The 26,791-nt window shown below is 37.4% G+C and overlaps 1 protein-coding gene across 1 annotated transcript; it reads right to left on the reverse strand.

Annotated features, from left to right (window-relative positions):
* Positions 1-2,054: 2,054 nt before the first annotated feature.
* Positions 2,055-26,791, reverse strand: Slc30a8 (solute carrier family 30 member 8). Its single transcript, XM_042673187.1, has 8 exons — positions 26,721-26,791; positions 21,942-22,141; positions 15,691-15,837; positions 12,720-12,873; positions 8,760-8,910; positions 6,357-6,462; positions 3,522-3,656; positions 2,055-2,200 (listed from the first exon to the last, which is right to left on the reverse strand). The coding sequence occupies exons 1-8, from the start codon at positions 26,789-26,791 to the stop codon at positions 2,055-2,057; spliced, it is 1,110 nt and encodes a 369-aa protein (XP_042529121.1).

Here is a 26,791-nt window from a genome sequence, read left to right on the forward strand (position 1 = left end):
AACAGGTACATTTTCCCAGGGATATGTTTTTTATATTCCATTTAATTAATATATTTTATTGTAAAGATACTGTACTGAGGGGTTACAGTTACATGAACACGGTAATGAGTCCATTTCCTATCAAGCATTGTTACACCCTCCTTTATATTTCCCTACCATCCCTTTCCTCCCCACCTCCCCAACTCCTCTCTCCCCTCTCCCACTCCCCACATAAAGTTGTAAAGTTTATTTTCTTGTACATCCTGTACATCTCATTGTTACAATGGGTCACCCTCAGCATTTTGTTATTTCCCTTCCCCCCCCAAAATTGGAAAAAAATGTATATACAAGATAAATGCATCAATTCTTCAAGGTTGTTCTCATGTTCTTGCTTCTCCTACAATTACTCCTACAATTCACTTGGCTAACATATATTTCATTTTTATCTCAACTCGAATGCCATTTCCTCAGAAATTCTTCATTGGCCTCCCTCCATTTAATCAGCCTCTTCTTTTTTGCACTAGAATATTAAAGTTTTAATTATAATTTGATTATAATTTTAACCTGCTTGTTATAAGGTTTTAGATTCTGAAGTGTACTGTCTTCTTTAATCTCTGGCAGAGCCTCTTTTCTTTCATACTGTTTGTTACCATTTGCCATACCTCTCAGGTGTATTTAGCCATATAATACCTGTTTCCTCTGATTAAAGAAGTAGATCTTCATGAGGACAAAAGTCATGTGTTGCTTAGTTCATTGTCAGAGTTGAATAGCCCTATAAAAATTTGTGTTGATGTTTAATGTCTCTTGGGAGGTACTAAGAAGTCAGAAACTTCACCATGGAATTTGTGGGTGGGACCTTTGGGAGATAATTTAGATTAAATGAGATCTTAAGAGTAGAGCCCTAATTTGAGGAAACTGTGGGTTTTTAGAAAGAGGAAGAAAGACTGAGCTAAGATGCTCAGTACCTCTGACTATATGATGCTGCCTTGGGACTGTACAGATATTCCATCAAAGAGAAAAACTCTACCAGATGCACTTGCCTATTTCAAACTTCCCAGTATTTAGAACTATGAGGTAAATAAAGCTTCTTTCTTTTAAATTATTCTGTGGAATTCAGTTACAGCAGAAAACAAATTTAAGTCATTCAGCCCATAGTCAACATCTATACACATCTCTCCGAATGAATGACTAAATAACATTGGTTAAGTTACTTGACTTCTTTGAGTGTTACATCCTATTAATACCATTATGGAATTAATTCAAACCTTCAAATTTGCTAGCATGAAATAAAGCGATGTCTAAGCATCACAATACAATAATCAAATAATAATGCTCCATAACTGTTATCCAGAATCTAAGAGCTCTTATCTCATTTTCCATCCCTCTCTCTGTGCCTCCACATTTTCTTACATTATTAAGTTACACGTTATGAAAACTCTTATAAAAGCAGAGATTTCATAATCTTTCTTTTTCCCTGGACTTTTATGCAGAGAAGTAAAATAAAATTTGGCAGTTTTATACAACAACATAACTTATATGCAAGATTGACAGAGGAACTCTCTGCTCTAGGTAATGAAGAGTAATGATGAAGACAAGCAGATACCACCTCAAGTCACACTTCAGATGTCACAGTCAAGTTTTAATGACTCTATTGACTCTGACAAAGCACTTTAAATCTTTATTTCTGTGTTTTGGACAAATTTTGTGATTCTTTGTAGTTGCCACTGATTGATTGCTGAGAAGAGTCTCCTGAGTTCAACCTCACCCATTCATTCTCAGAATGGGAATTAGAGGAGGGAGAATCTGTTATTGCCTGTGCTTACAAATAGCTATAATTTCACTTCCAGTTAGAAATAATCTATACACACATTACCATAATTTCACATATCTACTGGTGAGTGTAGAATCCAATTGAATGATGGACCTAATTGAATCTTCATTCATGCTGGATAGAGCTAAATAACAAAGAAGCAAATATGCATTGTTCTGTATCGTGGCTCTCAAATTTCTTCCTTTGCCTATTTCCTAAGTGCCAGAAATTGTAGAGCAGCTTGTTGCTCTACAATATGACTGGGCTAGTCCTGAGGGTCTTCACAGAAAAGGCAATTGGGGTCCTGGTCAGCTGGAGATTCCACCTGAATGGTGAGTGTGTGCATGGTACAGCTACTTCGGAGGGCTTGAGCAATCCTCTTCTGCACTGTCTGGCTGTCCTGGCTGGCTTCTGTTGACAAAGGATGACCGGGAGATGAGCACTGGTTGCTCTCAAGGTCGAGAATCACTGACTTCAGCTCCTAGTGTTTCATTTTAGGCCTGTGGAGGCCACAGGCCAAGCACTCAGAAGACACCATACTGGCTCTGACAGCAACACTCACACAGACAAGGCAGGGGGATGCTCTAAGGTAGTGGAGACCCTTCACTATAGGGACATTCACATTCACACGTATTGCTGGTTCATTGTGCATAGAATACTGTATGAGCCATAGAAACTGCCAAAGCAAAAATATTATTTCATATATACTCCTGCTCACCAACCCCAGGGATCTCTGGTTGCAGCCCTTGGACTTAATTAGAATTTATATCAAGAGGAAGTGGCAGGCTTGGGGAGCATTTAGAGTTCCCGACAGATTTTCCTTAAAGCAGAAACCCTCGCCACCATCCTTTCTCCTGTCCCAAATGGGATCCGGGGACTGGAACAGCCCCTCCATTGTGATCTGATTGTTTACTATATTCTTCCATTTGTGGTGAAATATTAGTGTAGAAGATCTGTAAATTCCCTGAAGCCAGAATTGAGTCCCTGAAGCTGAGGATGCCTGAGAAAGTACAGCTCCCAAATGACTGCCATCAGCTCTTCTGTCTCCTGCCTCTCAGTAGTAACTTCTTGGGTCATTTTTTTAGAAGACTAACATAACATCCTTGGTTGGCCTGCACTCTCTCTTCAGTAGTGAAAGAACTTCCACTCACCACTTTTCCCAGCCCTAAGACAACAGGGACAAAATTATTTTCTGTTTGCCAAAGTAGCTGGGTGTAAACCAATAGCCTAAGATATTTTTCACATGAGTGCAGGACTTCCAATCACTCACTGAAGGACCTGCTGTAATTTTTACCAGCACATCTGGTAGTCCATTAGAACTTCAAAGGAAAAGCCTGTGTATTTCCTCTTCCAATATTTAGTGTGTGTCTTAGACAAAGGCAATAGTCGAGATCGATTTTAGCATCCTTATTTTTGACCAAGAGATCACCACACCAACCAGGTGAAGTTGACCTTTTAGGGTCTAAACCCTGTACCTGGGGAGACATTTAGCCTTGGTGCCATCTCTTCTCTTTCTGTGATCAGCCCTGAGGGAGGATGCCATCTGGATCACTGTTGCTATGACAACATGATAAGTGGGTTGGATTTCAAAGACCCTGGGCAGTGCAAAATACTTTACAGTTGTTTTGACAGGCAATAGACAATAAGGGCAGCTCTACAAAGAAAAAAGAAATTGCTGACTTTTCAAGACAACGACTGGATCTTGTCGAGGGTGTTTACAGAATTCACTGACCTGCAGCAACATGAGCTGAGAGAATCACTTGGTTTGTTGTTAAAGACCAGATATGCAGGCTATGCACTGACACCACACCATCCACTGCTAAGAGAAGCTCTTTCACGCCATTGTAACTCATGCTCTTTGGTACACCTGGAAAAAGTAGGAGTGAGAGGTTATTGTTACTCAGCTATAAATAATTCACCGAGATGGCTAAACAGGCTGCAAAGTCCTAACCCAAATGCCAACTTTCTCTGTCTTTTTGACTTCAATATTGACAAATCTGGCGATCTTAAAGGGTTTGCCATTAATCAAAAATTCACAGACAGAATACTTTCAGAATTTACTATGCAATAGTCAATAATAGTAAGCATCCTTAGTATATTATTAAAATAAGTATGATTTTCCTAGTAATCTTTTCACACATGCTGGGAAAAAATGGAACAGGTTGGAGTTAGGTAACAATAAATTCTGGGTTAACATTTTCAAGGCAACTATTGTGAGACTGCCCAAAAATTCTCTTATCCTTAGCATATTTATAGTAAAATAAAGGTGATAAAAATTGTGTGGCATTGCAGAATTATTTAAGAAGCAACTCAGAAAACATCTGTTCTTAGTAAATTATAATGTCCTACAGGATTGGCTATTTAACAACTTACTTAAAAATTGAATTTAAAGAGGATTCTAACATTGATAAGTATACTATTAAGTTCTTAGGGTTACTAAATAAATAAAGTGTTTAGTAGAAATTTTACACATGGCAAGTGCTCAGTAAAGATTTGTTGTTGCTATTGCAGTTACTAGAAGACAACAATTTCATTCACACACATTCTGTTACTAATGTCAGACTACTTTAATCTGTTCCTAGTATCCTGACCCTTTTGCTGCTCAGAGTAAAATAAGGTGTTGACCAGTTCTTTGTTTCTTCCATGAAGCAATATGAAGTAGGATCAAACTAAACTCAAACTGCAGAGTATTTTGAATTATTCCTGAGGAAAAAAAAATTCTCTTCAAGTCCTAAATCCTAAAAAAAAAGGAGGATTACAAACTCTCCATTTCTTTACTTAGGTGGATGTTGGCCCTACATGCTCACTAGATCATCTAGAAATATCTGGGCACTGGTGGCTCATGCCTGTAATCCTATCTACTCAAGAGGCTGAGATCTGAGGATTGTAGTTCAAACTCAGCACCGGCAGAAAGGTCCCTATGAGACTCTTATCTCCAATTAACCACTCAAAAACTGGAAGTGGCACTATGGCTCAAGTGGAGAGCATTAGCCTTGAACACAAAGAGGCTCAGGGACAGTGCCCAGGCCCTAAATTCAAGCCCCACCACCAACAGAAAAATAAAACGAAAGTATTTAACTAATATTTATGTACAGGGCCCCCTATCCAGAGAACTGGATTTAATTGCCTAGTATTCAGGAGGAAGGAATGGAGGAAGTGAGGAATGGAGGGATGGAGAGAGGAAAGGAAGGAAGAAAGGAAGGGAGGAAGAGAGAGAGAGAAAGGGAGGGAGGGAAAGAGGGAAGGAGGGAGGGAGAGAGGAAGGAAGGGAGTGAGGAAGGAAGAGAGGGAAGGAGATTTAAATTCTCACACCTTCAGTTCTTCCTTCTCTATAAGACTTACTGACTTAAGAACTGTGGGGTAGTCCCAGCATGTTTTAACAAACATAAAGATGTGGCCTAGAAGAAGCAGAAACCAGCATTTCTTGAATGCAGGGAGGAAGGGCAAACAGTAAACATTAAGCATATGAATCTCCTTCATTCATTGGTTCATTCATTCATTCATTCATTCCTTCATCCCTCTCTCTTTCCCTTCCTTCCTTCTTTTCTACCTTCCTTCCTTCCTCCCTTCTTTCCTTCCTTCCTCCATTTCTCCCCTCCTTTCTCCCTTCCTTCCTTCCTTCTCTCCTTCCTCTCCCCTCTTCTACATTTTAGTCTGTCAGATAGGTCTTATTGCCCAAGTGGTCTTGCCCCAAGATCTTCCAACTCTGCCACCAATATAGCTAGGATTATACAGACCCTCAATACCATGCTTGGCCAAGAAAGAATATCCTTTACAGTGAGGGTTATTTCTGTCATCTAATCCATACCCACTGGAAGACCCAAGGAGCCAAACAAACCAGAAGAATCATAGGGCTAGACTGGCTGTGGGAAATAGGGTCAATACGCATGAAAGCTCATTCTAGGCTGAGTGAGTCAGTAACATCACTTCCCTAGCCAACCATTCTCATGCCATATTAAAACCCCACACTTCCTTTGTAGTACTTGCAAAGGGTCAGTTCTCTGTAATCATTTGGATAATCTATTTCTCTCACAATTAAAATATTGCCTCATGTGGCCCGAGCTAGCCGCTCCTCTGTTTGTCTTTGTAACTCTCCTTTGAGTACACTATCTAGCAGTGCCAGACCCAGTAAGCTCTTGCTGGATAAATAAATAAAAGGTCACCCTGATGTTCTTGTTCTTTGAAATGTGCTTAGACTCAGATATTCAGTTATAGTGCTACCCGAGAGGTAGATTTTTCTTGTCTTTCTTAGACCTTTTTCAAGTATACCTAGGGAGAGGTCTAAATCTTTTGCAGTATTTCCTTCCAGTGGTATATTTATAATTTGCATTTGGTGTTCTTTTATACCATGAGATATCATTTAGCAGTTGCTAAGGTTATAAACAGAAGCCAATTCTTTTTGAATTGCTTCCATGTAAATGAAAACTTATTTTCAAAAAAATCCCTAATCTGTTTTAATTTCATCTATTAAAGAAATTAGCAGAGAGTACACTTTACAGTCTTCTCCCTTTGTGGTTAAAGGAAGGAAAATCACTGATCCTAGGACTAATAATGAAATCACTCATACCTTCCATAAGCAAGATGCAGAGGTCTTTTAAGATCCTAATGGTACTGGCCAAAACCATGATGGAAAAGATAAATGTGCAGATTGGGTCAGCAATTTTGTAGTCTGGCTGGAAATTAGAGCAATTTAGGTTAAGAGATTTCATACTTCCTAGCAAGAAAGCCTGATTAATGAAATAAGTACTCTTCTTGTTTTTCTCCTTTCTTTTTTAATTTTAAGTTTAATTTTGTTGTCAAGGTGATATAGAGGGATTATAGTTACATAATATGGTGAGTACATTTCTTGTCTAACTTGCTACCCTCTCCCTCATTTTTCTCCCTCTTTGCCTCCTCCCCAATCCTGGCCCCCCTACCAAATTGTATAGATCATTTCCAACTTACAGTCTTGTGAATATCGCTGTTACATTGGTTCACTCTTTGTCCTTTGTCTCACCATTTTGTTGTTCCCTTTCCCTTCCTCTCTAAATACTAAAGTGAGGCCAGCAGTGGTGGCACACACCTGTAATCCAGCAAGTAGAGGCAAAAGACCTCTGAGCCATGTAGAAAAGAGGCTTACATGAGCTATACAGAAAATGAAAATGAAAAATAAAAGTGAAATACATTCATCTTAGTGTTTTTTCAAAAGACTTGACTCAACATTTCTCAAATGAAGGACAATGTCTGTGATGAAAACATACAACACCCACATTACCCAATGTCTTATCATTTATAGCTATGGTGAGGACAGGAAAGGGTGTGATTTACACAGAGCTTGCAGATATCAACTATATATGCTCTTGGTCTTCACTGACTGGGGCTAGATCTTTTTTCCTCCACAGTTTGATACATACACTTGAGACAGGCATCTTTGATGTAGTCCTAATGGTATAAGCCAAGGTGTCATTCTTCTCTGTTTTCACTGATGCCAGGGACATTAGGGAGAAACACCTGCTGTTCTGCCTTTGATGAAGTTCAATGCCAAGGAAAAGCCCATACTCCATTGTCTCTAAGAAACCCAACATCAGCTTCTATCATCATATAAGGCTACTCTCAAAATTCCAATAGCCTTTATAATTTTTAACTGTTTTTTGCCTTACACTTGAAACTTTCAAAGAGCCTTTTGTCCTCCTGACTTCAAATATGTCATTGTCACTTTCACTTACATCTTTTCACATTTTAGCAAAAAATGAAAAAAGCAAAGCCTCTGAAAGTTGAACAATCATGATGCAAAAAAGAAAGAACTAGTCAGTTTCAGTAACTCAAGCTTGTAATCTTAGAGAGTTGGGAGGTGTAGTGCAGGACTGTGGTTGAAGGTTAGCCTCAGCATAGAGTTTGTGAGTATACTTTTCAATGAATAAATTCATGCAGTGGCATGTCCTGTCAGACAGGTAAGTGGGAAATATGAATAGGAGAATTACAGTCCAAATCACAAGAACCTAATTGAAAAACCACTAAAGCAAAAGGTCTGCTGGAGATATGACTCAAGTTGTATAGAACCTACCTAACAAGTACAAAGCAATGAGGTCCAACCTAAGTATCTCATCAAAGAAAGAGAAAATGTTATTTTCCTCCTTTGCCCTACCTACTATACCCACTCACCTCTGTTCTTCATATTACTAGATAGAGATATGTAGTAAATATATATTGCTCAGGATCAGAATCCCAACTCAATTTATACTTTGTGCCTAACACTGGTTTGGGCAAAATAAGCGACTCCTATATTGTAAGTAATGTTGGCAGGACAATGAGTCAGGTGTACGACACTTCACCAATCAAACAACAAGTATACAAGTATGAAACCCAAACTTGGTCGATAAGACTTTTCTACCCAGAAATAGTGATCTTTAGCAGTGACAAGAACAGGAAAAATTTGTTGAAAATACAGTTATTTTAGTATGGTGCTTAGATGAAACACAAGTTTCCCTTATTCCTACCTTGATTTCACTACTCAAATACATTCAATAAATTTCAGCTACTAAGTTTACATTTTACCGACAGGAATGGGAGGGAGGAATGGGGGAGAATGAGGGAATGAGTGACATGGATCATGGCTACTTCTTTGTACAACTAATTAATAATAAAAATTTTAAGTATACATTTTGCTTAAAAGAGTCAGAAATCTCTTCTGTTGCTAACAATCAAAGGACCTTAAGGTGTTCATAGTTTCATTACTGCCCATCTTAATTAACATCATGACAAAAGGAATTACTGTCTTAAAAAGACCAGCTATCAAATAACTGAAGACAACTGTTCTTAGGAATTTGGGAAAGACTAAGGCTTCAGGCTTTGAGTATTCATTTTACTCTTGCAAAGTGGTTTGTTTGTGCAGGTAAACATAGGTTGTTGATACTAGTAAAATTGGAGGATCAGCATCTCTATGACTTAATCCATGTATTTATGATGATGGTAGGTAAACAAACACACTCACCTTAAAGTAGATAATAAGGGCACTGATAAGCACATTGATGCTCTGAAATACATCTCCTAAGGCATGCACAAAAGCTGCCTTCACACTGGCGTTTTCTTGTCCCTCCCCGTGACGAGAGCCTAGACCTCTCTGGTGCAAAACCACAGTGAGTCTGCGAGAGAGCACAATGTTCTGAGTATAGAGAAGATTAAGTCTTAGAAACCTGTACAACTCAAGGAGTTGGCAATAGAGTGTTTTCCAAAATGGCAAGTAGTTAGATAATTATGTTTGATACTTGAACATAAATGCATCAGAGAATTTTTAAATTTTCACACAAAAAAGCCATCTCAGTTTTCTAATTCATTCACCTAATTCTACTCTGCTTCACATAAACGTTTCTATTGTTTCCTTGATGAGAATCATGTATTTGACAGTGAAGAGGGGGAAAAAAATCTCATTCATTTACTAAATGTCAGGCACTGAGCTGGGCTTAAATTGGAAACTTCAGGAAGCTTAATTAAATGTATTGGCTTCAAATGCATACCGCAGCAGAAAGGGCTAAAATAAGAAGAAATTGTAACAAAGTTAAGTTTGTAACTCTTTAAATTTATTTAATTTTTTCAGTGCCATGCTGTTTGAGTAATTTCCTAATGTCCACTGATGAAAGTCCTGTGTGTGTTGTTATATCCTGAGACAGAAATGCATTCATTTATTATACTAGGACTAATACATGTGCCTGCACATATACATCACACTGTAAGTTTTAACATCTCTTTTCCAATTCAAGATGCTAGAGTAAAAAACTCTGTAAATTTTACAGCTGACTCTATTTTAGCTGCAACTTAAAGAGGATGGGGAAAGGCAAAATGAGAACTGTTTCACTAATGACCAGCAAGGAATATTTTGGCTATAATCTCTTTCTAAACCTTTTTAAACAAATATTTTTAAAGCCCAGACATATTGCATGGTATACCATGTATCCCTGTCTTCTTGCAGCAAAATATCTATTAACTCTGAGTCCAACATCAGAAAGCAAAGTAATTATTGTCTACCAAGATCTGGTCATTCCAGAAAATAGTTCTCAGATTGTCAGTATTGGGGTAGAAACTTACTCTTAACTAAGTATGAACTAAAGTTCCCTAATTTCCATTATGACTTCTAGTTAATAGCCTCTCCATAGCTGTCATGTATGCTTATCACATTGCCATTTGTTGTTTAACATGATTTTAAAAGAAGGGAAAACTTACTTAGGAATTCATATGCCACACATATGTGAAAGGCTTGTACCATAAAGTCAGTGCAAATAAATGTATAGCCCCATATGGTTTTGTGATAAGATAGGGATCACACACACACACACACACACACACACACACACACACACACACACACACACACACACACACACAGATTCTTACTTATCCTATGTCTCCTAAAGGACTGGTACCATACAAAGGTGTTTGACTTAGAGAAATAGATCAACTCAGCTGAAATCAAAAGGTCATGCTAGAGGTAAATAGTCTGAGGGGAGAGAACACTTTAGGCAGAAAAACAACAACAACAAAACCCTAGCCTGCAATAAATAGTATTAGGGTTCTGTCTGCAACTTTTGTCACAACTTCTACTGGAACTATCTGTCCTGTTATTGGGTCCCCAAAGAGCTGACTGTTGTTCTGATATGTCTATATTCAGATAGTGCAGTCTCCAGTGACACTAGAAACCCACAATCTCAGATCTTCAAGGAAGCGTTCTAGTCACTCAGCAACTTTACCCATAAATAACTACCTCCTTAAGCAGGGGAGACAAAGCTTTCCAGTCCCAGTTGTCTTTCTAGGTGTGCAAAATACTAGTAATGTTATGGTCAACGTTCAGCAGCAGGTGCAGTAGAACAAAGGAAAAAAGAAAAATTGGATGTTATCAATTTGGAAAATCAGGCTGCATCATTAAGGTCTCAGATGGTTGTGGTAGCTGGCTAGGTTTATCGTTCATCTTTGTGTAGCATCAACACCATCTCTGTGACATAGGCCTCTTAGGAAATTATTAATACTTTCGTTCTTCCTGCAGCTCTGGAGACATATTGTTCTCCTCATGCAAAGATGATGTTATTGACCCCCAATTAGCAGGACACGGGCTCTGGAGTATTTATCTCCTAGAATTGATAGATTTGCATTGATCTGCCCACATTCTTTCTTCCAGTGCCAATGTAAAGTTCAGTCTCAAGCTAACTGGTAGGAATCAGGATCTAGTTAGTGATAGAAGATTAAACATCATTCTTTATATTGTTTAGCTGAGGGGAATCTTAAGGAATTGTCCACAAACTGAAAGATAAGGAATGGAGGTATTACAAGGCAAGACTCTTAGAGTGACCTAAGAGGGAAATTTCAAGTTGTTGAGGCTTGCATGTCCTCTAATTGGAAAAATTCCATCACATCCTTTGTTAAAATTCACTTCTATTATTGCCATCTTCATTTTCATGTAAAAAACAACTAGAGTAAGGCAAGCTTCACTGAGAGGGAGAGGATAAATAGGGGGTAGGGAGTGAATATTCCTTACCTGATGTTTGATATCAAGAGGGTTTTCTTTTTATTTAAAAGTATTTTCATCGCCTTCACCAGTTAAGCATGCCAAATCTGAAAATTCAAAATTCTACAAATTCCTAAACTTGGAGTAACACAATAACACTCCAAAAAGTACGTATTTATATGATCAATTTTAGTGAAGATATTACAAAAGAATTCAAAATGAGAAGGGAAACGGGAGCACAAAAGCTCTAAGATCTCTTCCAATTTAGTTCTCTGAGAACTCATAATCTGTTCACTTAGTAAACTGAACAGGCGAAAATCACATCTCATATGGAGACATAAACATGCATTTAGAGCAGTGTCCAGGACCCCAACGCTAAGTCTATGAATATGATTCAGATCTTGATTCTATACTACCCAATGGACAATATATTTAACATCTCTGAATTTCAGTTTCCTACTCTATAAAGTTGGTGTGCTGTGAACAGTATATCCTATCAGCCCCGACTCCTATATACTGGAAGTGTATAGAAGTATACAGAAGTGTACAGAAGAGATAGCTTAAATAGCCAATGTTTAGGGCTGGGAAGGTAGCTCAGTGGTAGAGCGCTTGCCTTGCATGCATGAGGCCCTGGGTTCAATTCTTCAGCACCACATAAGCAGAAAAAAAAAAAGCTGGAAGTGGCGCTGTGGCTCAAGTGGTAGAGCGCTAGCCTTGAGCTGAAGAGCTGAGGGTCAGCACTCAGGCCCAGAGTTCAGGCCCCATGACCGGACCCAAAAAAAAAGAAAAAAAATAGCCAATGTTTAAAACCTTTTGGTGTAATTCAAAGTGGACAGACTTACTTTTATTTTTAATTTTTTTGTTTTCATGAGATTTTTAATTATCTCTACGTAGTTGTACAAAGGAGCTGGCCTTAACGAAACAATTTATGAATATACTATGTCTTGATCAATGCCACCCCTTTTTCAACATTCTCACCCATCCCTGTCCTACCTGCCCTTTCCCTTACTCTTCTTAATTTTGTAGGACATACATTGGATCCTTGACTGTATTCTCCTCTTCTCCTCCTCATTCATCTACCTCTCTCCCCTGAACTCAACCTCACCTCTTTCATCCAGGTATTTGCCTGTTGAACTTGGACTTGGCCTTTCTAAGGAATTACACTATTTGAGTTCTGATTTGAATCTACACTAGTTCAGTTAATATGTTTGTATTGCACTTGCATACCACCAAACACATTACTTACAAGTTGACAAGCTAAATCTAGCTAAATCTAGCTTGTAAACTCATAAGGAAAAAAACATGTATCCTTTGACTCTCTGAGTCTGACTTTTGGTCTCAGATAGTTGAACAATGTGTTTGGTCTTCAGCATCTTCAGGAGTCAAGGAGGGTTTCTTTTAATATTATTGTCCAGATAAAGATAAGTCAGTCAGGCACTTAATGTGGAGAAAACTTACACAATATTGGCCAGCACCGCACAACTTGAAACAATGACCATAATGGTTGCCTGGATCTTGTAATCAGGGTATATCAGGCGTTCACATGCCATGTACATCAGCACAGCAGTCACCAGCCAGATGCAAAGGACTGACAGCAGGGCACCAAGGATCTCTAGAAATTCAAACGCATAAACACAGCCACACTCAAAAATCTCCCATACATCACCCACTCCCCACAAGAAACCAAACATATTTTTCTTTTACCCTCTGAAAAAGAGGTTTTAAAGTAATTCAGTCAACAGTTCACAAAGAAAAGGTGTGGATGAATTTAAGAACCAAGATGAGGTACTTTAATGTCACATGCATTAAAAAAACAGTGTCTGAGTTCATTATGTTCCTTATTTCTAAGTAATTTCCAGCAAATTTTGAGAACAGATTAATTGCTGTCTGCCCTCACTATTTTCCTTGAGGATTTTAATTTAAACAGGTGCTAAAATGATCGAAACTTATTAGGAGATGAAATAATGAGCCACAAGGAGGAAAATGTGTTTAGAAACTCTTAATTTCCCCATAAAACATTTACGACTTGCCAGTAACAGCACCTTTAGTAGAATAAAATAGTAAAGAGGGAAGGCTTCTGAGGATACTTGATGAAAATAAGTTGCATTTGCCAACCCAACATATTGTCAACACAGAGGAAGCTCTGAGGCTTATCTACACTCTAACAGCCTTCTGGGAGCAACAGGAAAGCAAAGAAACATCAGTATGGAGACATTTGCATTAATATTTGAACATAAAGTACTACTCAATCTGTCCATTGAGGAAAGTGCCTTTGCTCAGTTACTGTTCCTTAATGCTTCCCTTGATCTTTACCCCAATCTCTCAGGTAGATTCTAAAAATCCACATAGGTCTCAAAGTGCCTGGGTCTGGGAGTCACTGGTCATGTTGCTGTCCTTATCGCCCTTTAAATTAGCCCCAGACATGGTCTCCTTTCAAGTGGCACTCCTACTATCTGTCGGTTGCTTCTCAGACTACAGCCTCTTGCATACTCTTCGTGATTTTTGCCATGTTCATATGCTACTTTTTTTTTTTAGCTACTTCATGTTTTCTTCAAATTTACTGCATATGTTTGTCTTCTTCCTAAACAGAGTAACCTATAAAATTACATATTTGATGTGCTTATTTATTTTCAATTACATATCATGATGTGTAATTAATATTCATTTGACACTAAATATCAACTGACTTTCTCACATAATTAGAATAGCTGGGGCAGATGTTTAGGGCATGATTTAAAGTGTCAGACCTATGTGACCTGCCAGTCACTAACTATAGTAACCTATTTGAGCTTGAGTTTCTCTATCCATAAACTATGTATAATAACAGCCTATCGGTACAATAAGCTGACTTATGTTATTCGCTGAATTGTGTCCCTCCTAAATTCATATTGGAAATGTTAATCATAAGGCCTCAAATTTTGTTGTTATTTGAAAATAGAACTCACAGATGGGTAGACTTATTTGTAGCTCATGTAATACAGTGCATGCCTAGCAAGTAGAAGACCATTAGTTCTTAAAAGAATAGAATAGGAAAGAAACTAGGATTCTTCCAAGTATAATTAGTTAAGATAAGATCATATCAGAATAAGGAGAGTCCATATTCCTACAAGGCAGGTATACCTATTCTTAGGGGAAATCTAGACTTCCACATGCCCCCTGGGAATGCCATGTAAATATTAAAGCAGGGGTCTATAAACAAGGTACAATGAAGAATGTCAGCAAACCACCAGGGATAAGAAAGAGGCGTAGCACCCCTTTACAGCGATTTCTCCATCAGTGGGAAAACAGAACCATGACTATTGTTCCCCCAGAGGCACAGAAAACTCAGGCCGAATCTCTTCCACCTGATATAAGGAATAACAGAGGCAAAGCAACGGAGTTGCTATGGTTATGTGTTGGAAAGGGTGTTGTGTACAAAGTAGCCAAAATTAAAAAGACAGTCTCAAAGACTAAACCCTTATTGTGACCTTGGGCTAACACCTACACATGAGCAAATAGTTGCTGTAGTGAAAGAAATATCTCCAAGAAAGGAGCTCCCTCCTCCTTGACTCTTTCTTGTGGTTGATACTGATTGAACATATATTCATCTGAGCTATCCGTTCACAGAATGGCTGTTTTAGTACATTTTCTGCAGACATAACAGGATGCACTAGAGTGGATAATTGATAAAGAAAGGAAGTTTATTTCTCATAGTTCTAGACTCTAGGAAGCGCTAAAACCAAGGTGTCAGCAGCTGTGCAGGCCACAGGGAATATGGTGAAAGGATAAGTAAGCATTCACAAAGTATGGAGGAAATTGAGTGGAACTGAATCTGTTCTGTCAGGAGCCCACTCACCCAATAATAATCCATGAATGAGAACACAACCCTCATGACCTAACCACCTCCCTAAAGGTCCTCTCTTTTAGTACCATCATAATGGCAATGAATTTCCACATGAGTTTGGAAAGCAACACTCAAACCATAGCAATGGATGACTTCTGTTTATGCTCTGGAAAGTCCATATGCTACTATTAACACGCTAGTAAAAAGTGCTCAGTCTCCGCAACTCTCTTGGGCACTGCAGGCCTTATTTCACAATATGGCATGAATTCGAATAAATTTTCTCTTTCAAGGATCCAGAGTAAGAGTAATTTAATGAATAATATCATGGCTGTTCCCCCACATTGAGACCCAGGAGATGATCCTGCAGCTACCATGATGCACATCTACCCTTTGTTCCACAGGAGAGGAGGTAGCACCATTGATCTGGCTGTCTGCTGAATAACTATCAAGAACAGAGATTCCTATACGCATGGTTGTTTTATCCTGGGCACCCAGAGTCTTCCCTTAGAAGGATTTTCTAACAAAACTTTGTTCTTACCCTTTCATTTTTGCCCTCAATCGGACTCTGAGTCACTGTCCTGTCAGTATTGTTAAATAAATTTATACCTGCTCGGTGCCACCCAAATGTCAGTCGCTTGGAAGGGGGCTTGGATGACAACCACAAGGAAAAGAGACTGAGCAAGAAACTGGTCAGGTCAATTAAGAGATGGGCAGCATCGGTGATGACAGCCAGGCTCCCAGCAATATGTCCACCTAGGGGAATTGAAATATTATACACTGAATTAAAGGGTCCAGAATGTAACTAGATTCATATGCATTCTATCCACAGTTAATGAAAATGCTACAGGCTCAAAAACCTCAGGAGAGAGAACATTTTTCAAGTTTATTTAATCCACTTGGGCTTCCCAATGTGACAAAGAAACAAGTCCAGCAAAATGATTAGAATTTGAACTTGGAAAAGCAAACTTAAGATGAAACAACTCCTGGGGGAAGAAAGATTGGAAAGTATGAAGCAAATATGGAGGCCATCCTACTTAGACTAGAGCATCAGGATTCAGAAAAGGGCTACATAAAAGATGAAGTAGAGAGGTGTAGACCAGATTCAAAGAGTAGCATATTCCAGGGTGAGGGTTTAACTTCTGTCTGAAAACCAGATGTTGCAATCTGTATTATTAATTGACTTGTAACTTCAGCATAGACTTTCCTATTTCCTTAGCTCTACTAATTTCTATTATACACCTCAGTTTGAGATCACTATATAAATAGTAGGGAGAGAAAAGGAAATGGGCAAAAAAAAAATGCTTTTCAAAAGGGACTGTTGTCACTGTATTTGATTTCAGTACCCTGGTATTGTATATGCATTTATGTGAGTTAGGGAAGGGGAGGGGAACAATAGAATGGTGAGACGAAAGACAAAGAAAGAACCAATACAACAGTGATATTCACAAGACAATATACTGGGAATCATCTGTACAACTTGAGGGAGTTGAGGGAGGGAAGTAGGAAAAAAATGAGTGAAGGGGTAACAAGTTCAACAAGAAATGTACTTATTACTTATGTAACTGTAACCCCTCTGTACATCACCTTGACAATAAAAAAGAATAAAATAAATAATGTAACCTTAAAAAGGACACATGGAATGCAACAATAATCCAAAAAAGAATGAGAATGAACCCAAGCCACATGTGCCCAGCCTTGCTTTTCTCTCCATTTAATGTGTTTCCTCTTTCTTCTAGTTCTCCACTGAAAAGACCTCCAGCCTCTAAAGTAGAAATTAAAGAGAAAAACCTTGTCCTTTCCTTCCTGAGCGGGCTTGTTGTTTGAGAGCAATAACCTTTATTGCTCTCACTACATCCTCCCAGCAAAGAGCTTCTGCTGACTGATTCACCCTTCCTGCAACTGTTTATTGCCTTGTGTACTACAAAGCAACCGAGACTGTCAGTCATCAGCTCCTCCATCATCTGACTCACCTTGTCTCGCCTAATGATTAAAAAAAATTACATAGATGGCTCATAATTGCAATAATCCCCACAGACTTTGGCTCTAGCTATAGTTAATAACTGGTTTGTCAAAGTTTAATGGTCTGAGGCAAAGTAGTCTTCAAGCTTGTTACTGAGCTGTCAGTGCAAAAATCAGAATGATTCATTAGGCAAAAGGCAACATTTTGCTAACAAATCAGCTGTCCTTCCAATTATCCACTAATGTTGCTCTATCTGCCAAACTGAGTCCTGATAATAAAGCTGTGTTAATAATGTATTATTTCTTTCCTGGAGAATGACTAGATGCAGATAAGCTACATGCTGCAATCTCAGCAGTGAGTGATGATTCTGTGCTACACTGGAAATGTGGCTAAGTCAAGGAGAGGAAGTCATATGGGGAAACTTGAATAGGCTCAGCTGAAATCAAGAGGCAACTGAGAAAGAAATAGGGCTTGCTTTAGAAGCAGCACATGCCTATGGAGAACTGGGACCCCAGAATCATTTTTTTAACCATCAGAATTCATCATGAGAACCTTTCAGAAATCTGTGTCTATTGCTGAATGTTATAGAGCAAATTGTTTGCAAGAGGTGACTTGTGGTTGAGCTTGCATTTGCTTCTAAAAGCATAGGATATTATTGATAATTAATAATCCAGTCAGCATTTATTGAGTGCTTACTGTGCATGGTATCAGGAACAGGGAACATAAAGATAAACAAATCACAGCCCTCCTCTTCAGTGATTTCTAAACTCTCATTGCTGTGAGGCCCCACTACTGGGCCCAGGAACAGTGAATACTGGGGGACCTTGAGAACTCTTCAAAGAAAACTGTAGTGTGAATTAGCAAGAAAAGAGAGATTTTGTTTTTCAAGAATAGGAACAAAGAGAAAAGGAAGAATTGTAACCTTTCTGGAAAGTCAGAAAGTATAGAGGAAAAGAGGAAAAAATGGAAATGAGAGTGGAAAGAGCTAGGACACTTGTGGGAAGTAGTCTATGTCAAGTTCTATTTTACCATGGATTAATTAGGTCTGTTTAAAATTCAAACTCAAGATTGTGTCATATGCAGTTTATATTTGAGAGGAGTCTTTGGAAAGGATGACTGGGAAGGAGGAGAAGCTTGTGGCTAAATGTAACTGCAAAGGTAAAAGAAATCATGGCAACAGCATGTGCAGAACATTGATCAACAACAAAGCAGGAGTGACACAGATAGGACTCAGTACTCGAAACAGAATCTACTTAGGGCTTACAGGGCAAAGGTGGCAGCAAAAGAGTATTGGACTCAAATTTAGACAGTTGGCCTTAAATCTCCATGACATTTTCCATGGAGACTAGAGGACAGGACTGAAAAGAAAACTTCTCTGACAATATTACCTTGCATCCATCACTGTGCAAACACATGCATGCAATATTCTTTGATCAGACTCACATCCTTCTTCACTGTCCATTTTCCCCCTTTTCACTTCCCAAACCAAGTTCAACAATTTCATTGTTTCATTTACACACACGTACATGATTGATGACCATATTCATCCTTCTTTATCCTCTCCATTTGCCTACTCACTTCCCACTAGTATCCATACCTCAGAAGAAACGTTTCACTATCCTAATATTGATTTTGCTAAAGAGTTAATTGTTCATTGCTCCAAGGGGCTTCCCCATGGTTCACATGCCTGTACTGAACTTCAATCAGACTGATCCACTTGCTTTATGGCGTTTCTATAATGAGGAATTTTCACAAACAAATCAGAAGCATTCCCATCTCAACAGGTTCAAAAGGCAATGAATGAAGAGTGGGCACATTAAGCTCTTATCCTTCCTTCCTTCCTTAGTTCTTGCTCCTCTCTGCTCTAGATCTTGTGGCAGTTATCACCCTGAATATGTTTTGGTGACCTGTAGCAAGAACAATCAGGCAAGAGAAGAAATAAAAGGGATCCACGTTAGGGAAGGAAGAAGTCAGATTATCCCTAGATTCTGATGATATGATCTTATACTAAAGAACCATAAAGATTCCATCCCACACTCTCAGATCTAATAAACAGTTTGGCAATACAGTAAGAAACAGCACGCAAAACTCAGTAGCTTTTTGTGCACCAACAATAAACAGTCTGAGAAACATTAGGGGACAATTCCAATCACAATAACCTCAAATAAGTAGAATACCTAGGAACAAACCAAACAAATGGGTTGAAAGAACTCTACACTGAAAAACATAAAACCTTGAAGAGGGAAACTGAAGAAAATCAGAAGATGGAAAGACCTTGATTGTTGATGAATTGACAGAATTAATATTGTAATTCTGGCCATACTGTCAAAAGTAATCTACAGCAAATTCAATGGAGTACCCTTCAAAATCCTAATATCACTCTTCACAGAGTTAGAAAAGTTAATCCAAAAATTTATATGGAAGCATAAATAGCCATCTTGAGCAAAAATAAATGATGTTGGAGGTATCACAATACCAGACTTCAAAGCATACTACATCCATAACAATACCAGCATGATACTAGCACAAAAGCAGACAGGAAAGCCAATGGAACAGATTAGAAAACCTAGAAATGAATCTATGCGCCTCTATTATCTAATTTTTGACAAAGGTGTCCAAAAAGTATATTGGAAAAAAGAGCCACTTCAACAAATGATGCTGGAAAAACTGGAAATCTACATGAAGAAGGCTAAAACTAGAATCTCTTACCCTTACTAATATCAATTCAAAGTGGACCAAAGATCTTAACGTAATGCCTGATACTTTGAAACTACTACAGGGAAGAACAGGTAAAACACTAGATTTTTTGGCATCCACAGTAGCATCTTGGATACGATTCAAATAGCTCAGGAAATAGAAGCAAAGATTGACAATAGGGATCACATCAAACTAAAAAGCATCTGCACACTAGGATAAAAGATACAGAATGAGAAAAAATATATTGTCAGCTATACAAGTGACAAGGTATTTATAGCCAGAATCTACACGGAGCTCAAAAAAACCTAAACTTCCAAAGAAACAACAACCTAATTAATAAGTGGGCATATAAATTGCACAGACAGTTCTCCAAAGAAGTACAAATCAACAGTAAATAAATGAAGAAATCCTCAACATTTCTAGTTATAAAGAAAATGCAAATCAAAAGGACATTGAGATTTAATGGCCATCATAAAGAGCACAAACAACAGCAATTGCTGGAAAAGAAATGGGAGAAAAGGAATCCTTCCACATTCTTGACAGGACTGTAAACTAGTGCAAGCACTATGGAAATCAGTATGGAGGCACACTATGAACAACTGGACATGTCAGAATGAAATTAAGGCTAATTAAAAATAAAAGAAGCAAACAAATGATTAAAATATACCAAATACCAATGGGAAATAATTTTGTCATAAATGATGCTGAAAAGTTGGCTAGCTATTTGGAGAAAAAGTTTTCAATTCTTAGAGCATGTAATATATTTCATTTCACATAGATATGAAAATTAAATGAAAAGTTTAAGCAACTAAAAATAGTATTTATCTTTTAGTAGATGAAGATTGCTAGTGCTGAAATGATGAGTCATGAAAGAAATCTTATCAAAATGAAAAGATTTATACATTTACCTTTATAAAGCTTAAGACATCTCAAAGCCAAAAAAAAATGAAAGTTAATCAGAGAACTACTAGAAATGCTTTAACACTCTATTAAATATAGTTTCCATAGATAAATATAAAGAGACTTAGAAAATTCTCTGAAATGCAATACACAATAGATACTAAGAATGAAGCTGTACATTCACAAGAGAGGGAAATACATATCAATAATAAGCATGCAAAAATGTTCTAACAGTAACAATTAAAGAAATGAATACTAAAATTTACTAACCATTAACAAAGCTTTTAGAGGATTAAAATGTGTTTAGATGACAATTTGAATCATCTTTGCAGACATGCAAATCATATCAAGATTTTGGATAACAATTTGTCAATATGAGCAAGTAAGAAAAATATTCATGTCCATCAAGCATTAGTTCCATTTTTAGAAATCTTTTAGAAGGGATGAGCCAGAAAGACAGAGTTGTAGTCAATTTTCCACTGTAGCATTGTCCACAAGCAGAAAATCTCCCTGCATTTCTAACAATAAATAAATCTCAGTAGGGCCTACTATAAAATATTATTGAGGTATAAAAATGTTTACAGACATTAACGCCATTTTGAGCAGTTTTTAACTCTGGTCATAAGCATTTAGAATATTCTTAATTGGGTTAAAAATTTGTGAGCTATACATAGAAAATAAATTGTACAAAATATTTCATAATGTTATTGGAGATTGTCACTGAAATGTAGGTTACTAATGGAATTTGTTCTTTCTTCTATTTATGTACACTGAGCATGTTGTTACTTTATACATAGAGAATATTAATGCTTTTAAAGAAGAATTTAAGTAACCCTCCTATAATGACACATGGTTTATTTGTGTGTCAGAGACTCCTTCTTGGACAATATTGTGAAAAAAGGAGTTCGCTTCCTTCCTATTAACCTTGTGAGAATATTTTTTCTGAATAGTTCCTTGGTCAGGTGGCTTGACCCTTGTGGGTTACATTTTATTTACATCCTTTCCCTGCTGCACTTTAATTAAGACATCCTTTTAGAAGCTCCTTGAATTTTAGTTAAGTCTTGTTAATTAGCCCATATCCTTTTGCAGACTGTATTCAGCCAATGGGAGCAGAGGGGCAAGGCTTGCTGGGTTAGTGATAAACAGGGAGCCGCCTGTTTGTGTGCTTGCTTGCCAGATTTTTGGCTGATGGTGCACCCTTTTGCAGGAGTAAACTTTACCTTGCTGAGTTCCTTTCGAGTTGGTCTCCTTCTTCCTACAGAACATTCAAACATCCCAAGCCATTTCTACTAATACTCACCCACAACTTCTGCAATCATGAAAACAAAACACATCGCTGAAGCAGCACAAAGTTTCCATTTGGCATGCACTTGCTCCTGTGCTCTGTTTTCCGCGGCCTTTGAGTGGCTGTGGCAATGATAGATGCCTTCTAGTTCCAGCTCTTCTGGCCTTTCTCCAGGAAACTGATCTTGATTCACATGTTTGTGTTGAAGTTCCACACTATGGATAAGTTTGATGAGAGTAAGGAATGAACACGGTTACAAGCAAACGTCTCACTGACAGTACTATTATAGAACCACTGTTATGACATATGCTAACTAGTTGGGAAGTCATCACTCACAGCCCTCCTACAAGATATACCAAGTGTAAGGAACAAGTAAAAATATTTCCTCCTAAATTCACATTTACTACAAGTTTAACTTTCATTTGGCCAAGTGTGTATCTACTCAATACCAACTGATGATTGAGAGCTGACAAGGTGATTGAAAAGGTACAAAAAGGGACAGGAGAAAAAATAGCAGACTAATACAAAACCTTCCAATGTATTTCACTTGGAAAATATTGAGAAACTGTGCCATAAAATAGTAATTAAATAATCAGGGGATGTTGTAAAATATTTTTCATGAGCCAGACAATGATTCAAGTTCAGATGAAAGTCATTATAAGATCACCTCACATGTTCATGCTGAGACCTTGTGAACTGTCAGGGACTTTTCTCACCCCAGTGCAGGCAATCTACCATTCGTGTCATAATGAGATTTTAAACCCTGGAGTTTCCAAAGCAGGCAAGGACTAGCCGTCTATCAAATATACAGCATAACTCAAGACCATTATGGACTCCTAGAATTTCCCAGGTAGAAATGTTGTAGATAACAATTAGTCTAACTGCAGTTTCTTGGCTGCAACTAAGGTCTAGAGAGTTAAAGTCGTTACCTGAGTGACATCAAATCCCCAGGAAATGACAGAGCAGGATTCTAGACATGCTGTTTTCCCACTTGGTCACATACAGCCTTTCTCTCTCAGTGTCAATACACTCAAAACCAATTTTTAGTGTTGCAGATGCCAATGCCTGTGGATTGTGAACTAATCCGATTTCTACAAATTGGTTAACTTGTTTGAATGCATTAATGAGATTCTTAGAATTAAAAATTTTGCATTTCTGGCTTTGTAAGGTTAAAAACACAATAAATTAGCTTCTACTTGAGTGATTTCATTTAGCTTATCATCATCTGGAGTTAAAAGTCTTAGGGTTTTGGCTTAGCTCCTGCACATTATGATGACAAATTATATATTTTTTCAAAATAAAGCCATATCTATATATTCATTATAGGAAAATCTAGAATTACCAAAAAGCAAAAAGCAGGAAAGAGGCATACTTCTGAGAGATAATCATTACTGTTATTGCATAGCTTTCTGATACACATAATTGGGTCTATACTATGTTAGAATATTTTTGTTTGCAAGAATAGAAGACAAAGATTGTGTTATAGAAATGATCAAATGAGAATATTTGGTTTTACAACTGAGGGCACCTAGTGGTGTACAGGGTTCAGGCACTGTTTGAAGAGGGCTATGGACACATTTCTCTGCTGTTTGCAACCATGCTTTAAGTTCAGGCTGGTTTTCTTCATTGTAGGGGAATTCTTGGAATCAGGCCGTGTTTTTCTTTTCTCATATAGAGAAGAGTATCTCTTCTTACACAATTCTAGAAGTACATTCCAATTTGGACAAATGACAACTAACTAGTATAGTCAGAAGAATATGAATGAGCTAATTGGTTTAGGTCATTTCATTTAGGCAAGTGGCTAAATCCAACATGCAGACTCCTAGAACTGAAAACAGGATAACTTCTATGCAAGTTACATGGCCACAACTCTGTGAAACAGCTGCAATTGATATGAGTAAGACTACAGTATCAGAGCAGGATTACAGAAGATACAACTTCAGAACTTTACTCCTGGAAACAGAAATTACCTAATTTCTGCAATTTCTTACATCTCAAATATAATTATTTTTTATACACATAGAAAAATGTATTTAATCTAAATATGCCATAGCATAATTAACTGATTTTATATTATTCAACAATTCTCTTTTCTAATTATTTGCTCATATAAGCACACTATGATTCATATTCTTATGGTTCATCTTTGCTCAATATTTTATTATCTTCTTAATAAGTAATCTTAGAAAGGGAATTACTTGGTCCAAAGGCACTTATCTTTCTATGAATTTGATTGTATTTTATCAAATTAGTTTTGGAAGGTTTCTATCAAGGTTAATAACACTTTGGATTTGGAGCAGATCTACGTAATCTTTGTGAGAATAAGAGCCATTTGGGGGAAAATGACAGGGTATTTAGATCTCTAACAAGTTCCTTTTTGCCTTTGTACTGTAATACACACCCTTGTTGAGTGTGCCACTCAACAAACATAGAATGCTGTGATCACTGGTGCCTATCAACTCAGAGGAGCCATGGCAGCAGGATGGTTTCCTCTCTGAGGTGAGAGACAGTAAGAGGAAGGCAGGCACATTCACGTGCAGTGACACTGTCTCGTCCTATGAAGTTAAGTTTTGTTTTATGTTGGGCATGAGTCTTGTGACTGTAGAGAAACAGATAGCCAGTAACCAGCAGAGAGAATTTAACCCAGAATTGCTGAGAAGCTAGAACAAGGCAGGAATCCTACCAGGAGAACACCATGAAGAGAAGTGTGGAAAGCATAGGCAATTGTTGCTGTTTGATACTGGTTTTCTTTTTCTTTTCTATTTTTTTTCTTTCTTAGGCTCTAAGATTAACTGGTATGGGTACACTCTAAGCTGGCTTTGCTCTTTGAAGCAAACGTTAAGGCAGAAGTACAAAAGAGGGCTTCAGACAGTTCATCACAATTAGATATATGTTGAGGGTCTGAGCATGGAGCTCATGTCTACAATCCCAATTGTGCTGCAGTCAGAGGTAGGATGAGCATGGTCTAAGGCTGGCCCAGGGAAAAAGTGAGACCCTATCCAAAAACTAACTAAAGAGAAAACAAAAGGCTAGGATGTAGCTCAGGCAGCTGAGCACTTGCCTGGCAAAAATAAAGTACTGTCCAACCATAAAATACATACAAAGAAAGAAATTTGATACTGTTTCATGTGTGTATGTTTGTGCCCACTATCTTCTCTGGGCTCACAAAAGATTCTATGACTCTGGAAGTAGGTGTAAACAAAAGTTAAAATACATTCCTCATCTTTTCGTTACAGCAGAGTGATCTAAATGTCTCTAGATGCCTAAGAGGTTCTAGATCTAAAAAATGATGTGACTTCTAAGAAGTACTATTTCAACAAGTGGGTTATAAAAAGTGAACTCAACGATGGATCACAAAATGAAGTATTTACAAGTGATGAATAAAATCTCAGTAGAATCCTAGCCTTCAAGTATTGATGAAAGCATTGAAGAAAAGGAATGAGACCAAATAACACAATAAAAGGATAAAAGAGATAAAGAGAAATTAACAAAACTAAACAAAAACAAAACAGAGCAAGGTTTTAAGAACCTTGTAGTTCATCTGCAAAAATACAACTTAGAAAATGATTTTATTCTCATCATCTTACAGAAACTTTTTAATTTTACTTTGGTTGGTTAAGCTCTCTTGTTTCTCTGTTTTCACAATAGTACTGATGATATTTTTATATCATTTCATGTTGACTCTTTTTGACATGACAATATTACTTTCCTCAAGAAACTCAAATCACTAGCCCTGTAAAAAGAGGGTGAAATCTGAGTTTTTACCAAGCATTTCCAAGATTCCATTGATTCATTCATTCATTCATTCAATAAATATATTTTTACATGCTTGAAACATTCTTACTCTCTCTCGTGTTCTGGGTGCTGTGTTTTAAGACAAAGACTTTAAGAAAGAAATAAGCAGTGACTTGAGTCAATATTAACAGAGATTATAATATAATAGAGAGAGGAAAGAAGATGCTTTATTTTTAATTAATTAAATTAATTTTAACTGATATATAAAAACATAAAAATTATACCGTGAATGCAATTTGATGTTTCAATACATGTGTGTGTTGTACTGTGCTTAAGTCACGCTAAATCTATTTTTCTTCTCAAATTTTTGTCATTTCTTCATGGTGAAAACATTCAAAATACTTTCAGTGACTTGAAATACATTTTACATACGTACAATTGCATAGAATTGTTATCTATCATCACAATAGTATAGTGGCATTAAGTTAGGAGGTAGGAGAATGCGTCTCTGGAGGGATGGTGTCTTAGCAACTAGATAAAAGCAGCAGACCACCTATGAGTGAACAACATGTAATAGGGCATTGTTGATGCAGATGCCCAAAGCCAAGCAAGATATTCTCTTGCTCAAGAGCTTATTTTGAACAGAAATTATATTCATGGCATATGTTTTAAAGTATAATTTTATAAACTTTAGTTTCTATCTTAAAAATGAGAATCATCTAGGGAATAGAAAATAAGCATACTAGATTGGATATGTCTATTTTCTCGAAGAAAAACTACCAAAGGGGAAAAAATAAAGAAAAGGAAGAAAAGCTACAGAAGAAAATATCTGAATGTTTTCTTTATGCACTTACAACATTTAAGAAATAAAACCAACTAGGTAGAGTATTGCATTTTTCAGGATATAGATTACACAGATCCATTGATCACTTCTACAATGTTGCAAATTACCCTCCACTTTCAAAACAGAACTTTACCATTCAGAAGCAATAAAGTCTGGGGGTTTATTATATACTTAAAGCAGAGTAAAATGAAGAAGCAGACACAGGTGTCTGTTACCTCTCTAGTGTGAAGGTATACATCTTGGCTGCTTTGTCATTCACAAGGTGAGTTCGTTCAGGAAATTCCAT

Source organism: Dipodomys spectabilis, unplaced genomic scaffold (assembly GCF_019054845.1).
Source record: "Dipodomys spectabilis isolate Male_0828 unplaced genomic scaffold, ASM1905484v1 ptg000783l, whole genome shotgun sequence".
NCBI classification, from domain to species: Eukaryota; Metazoa; Chordata; class Mammalia; order Rodentia; family Heteromyidae; genus Dipodomys; species Dipodomys spectabilis.

Bases quoted from the DNA above. Each gene is read 5' to 3' on its own strand.
- Slc30a8 (XM_042673187.1), bottom strand. From the start codon at position 26,791: ATGGAATTTCCTGAACGAACTCACCTTGTGAATGACAAAGCAGCCAAG. The intron at 8,911-12,719 runs GTAAGTTTTCTC...GCTCTCTCGCAG, and splicing joins GCGGTGCTGGCCAATATTGT to ACTCACTGTGGTTTTGCACC. The intron at 6,463-8,759 runs GTGAGTGTGTTT...TCTAATTTCCAG, and splicing joins CCCTTATTATCTACTTTAAG to CCAGACTACAAAATTGCTGA.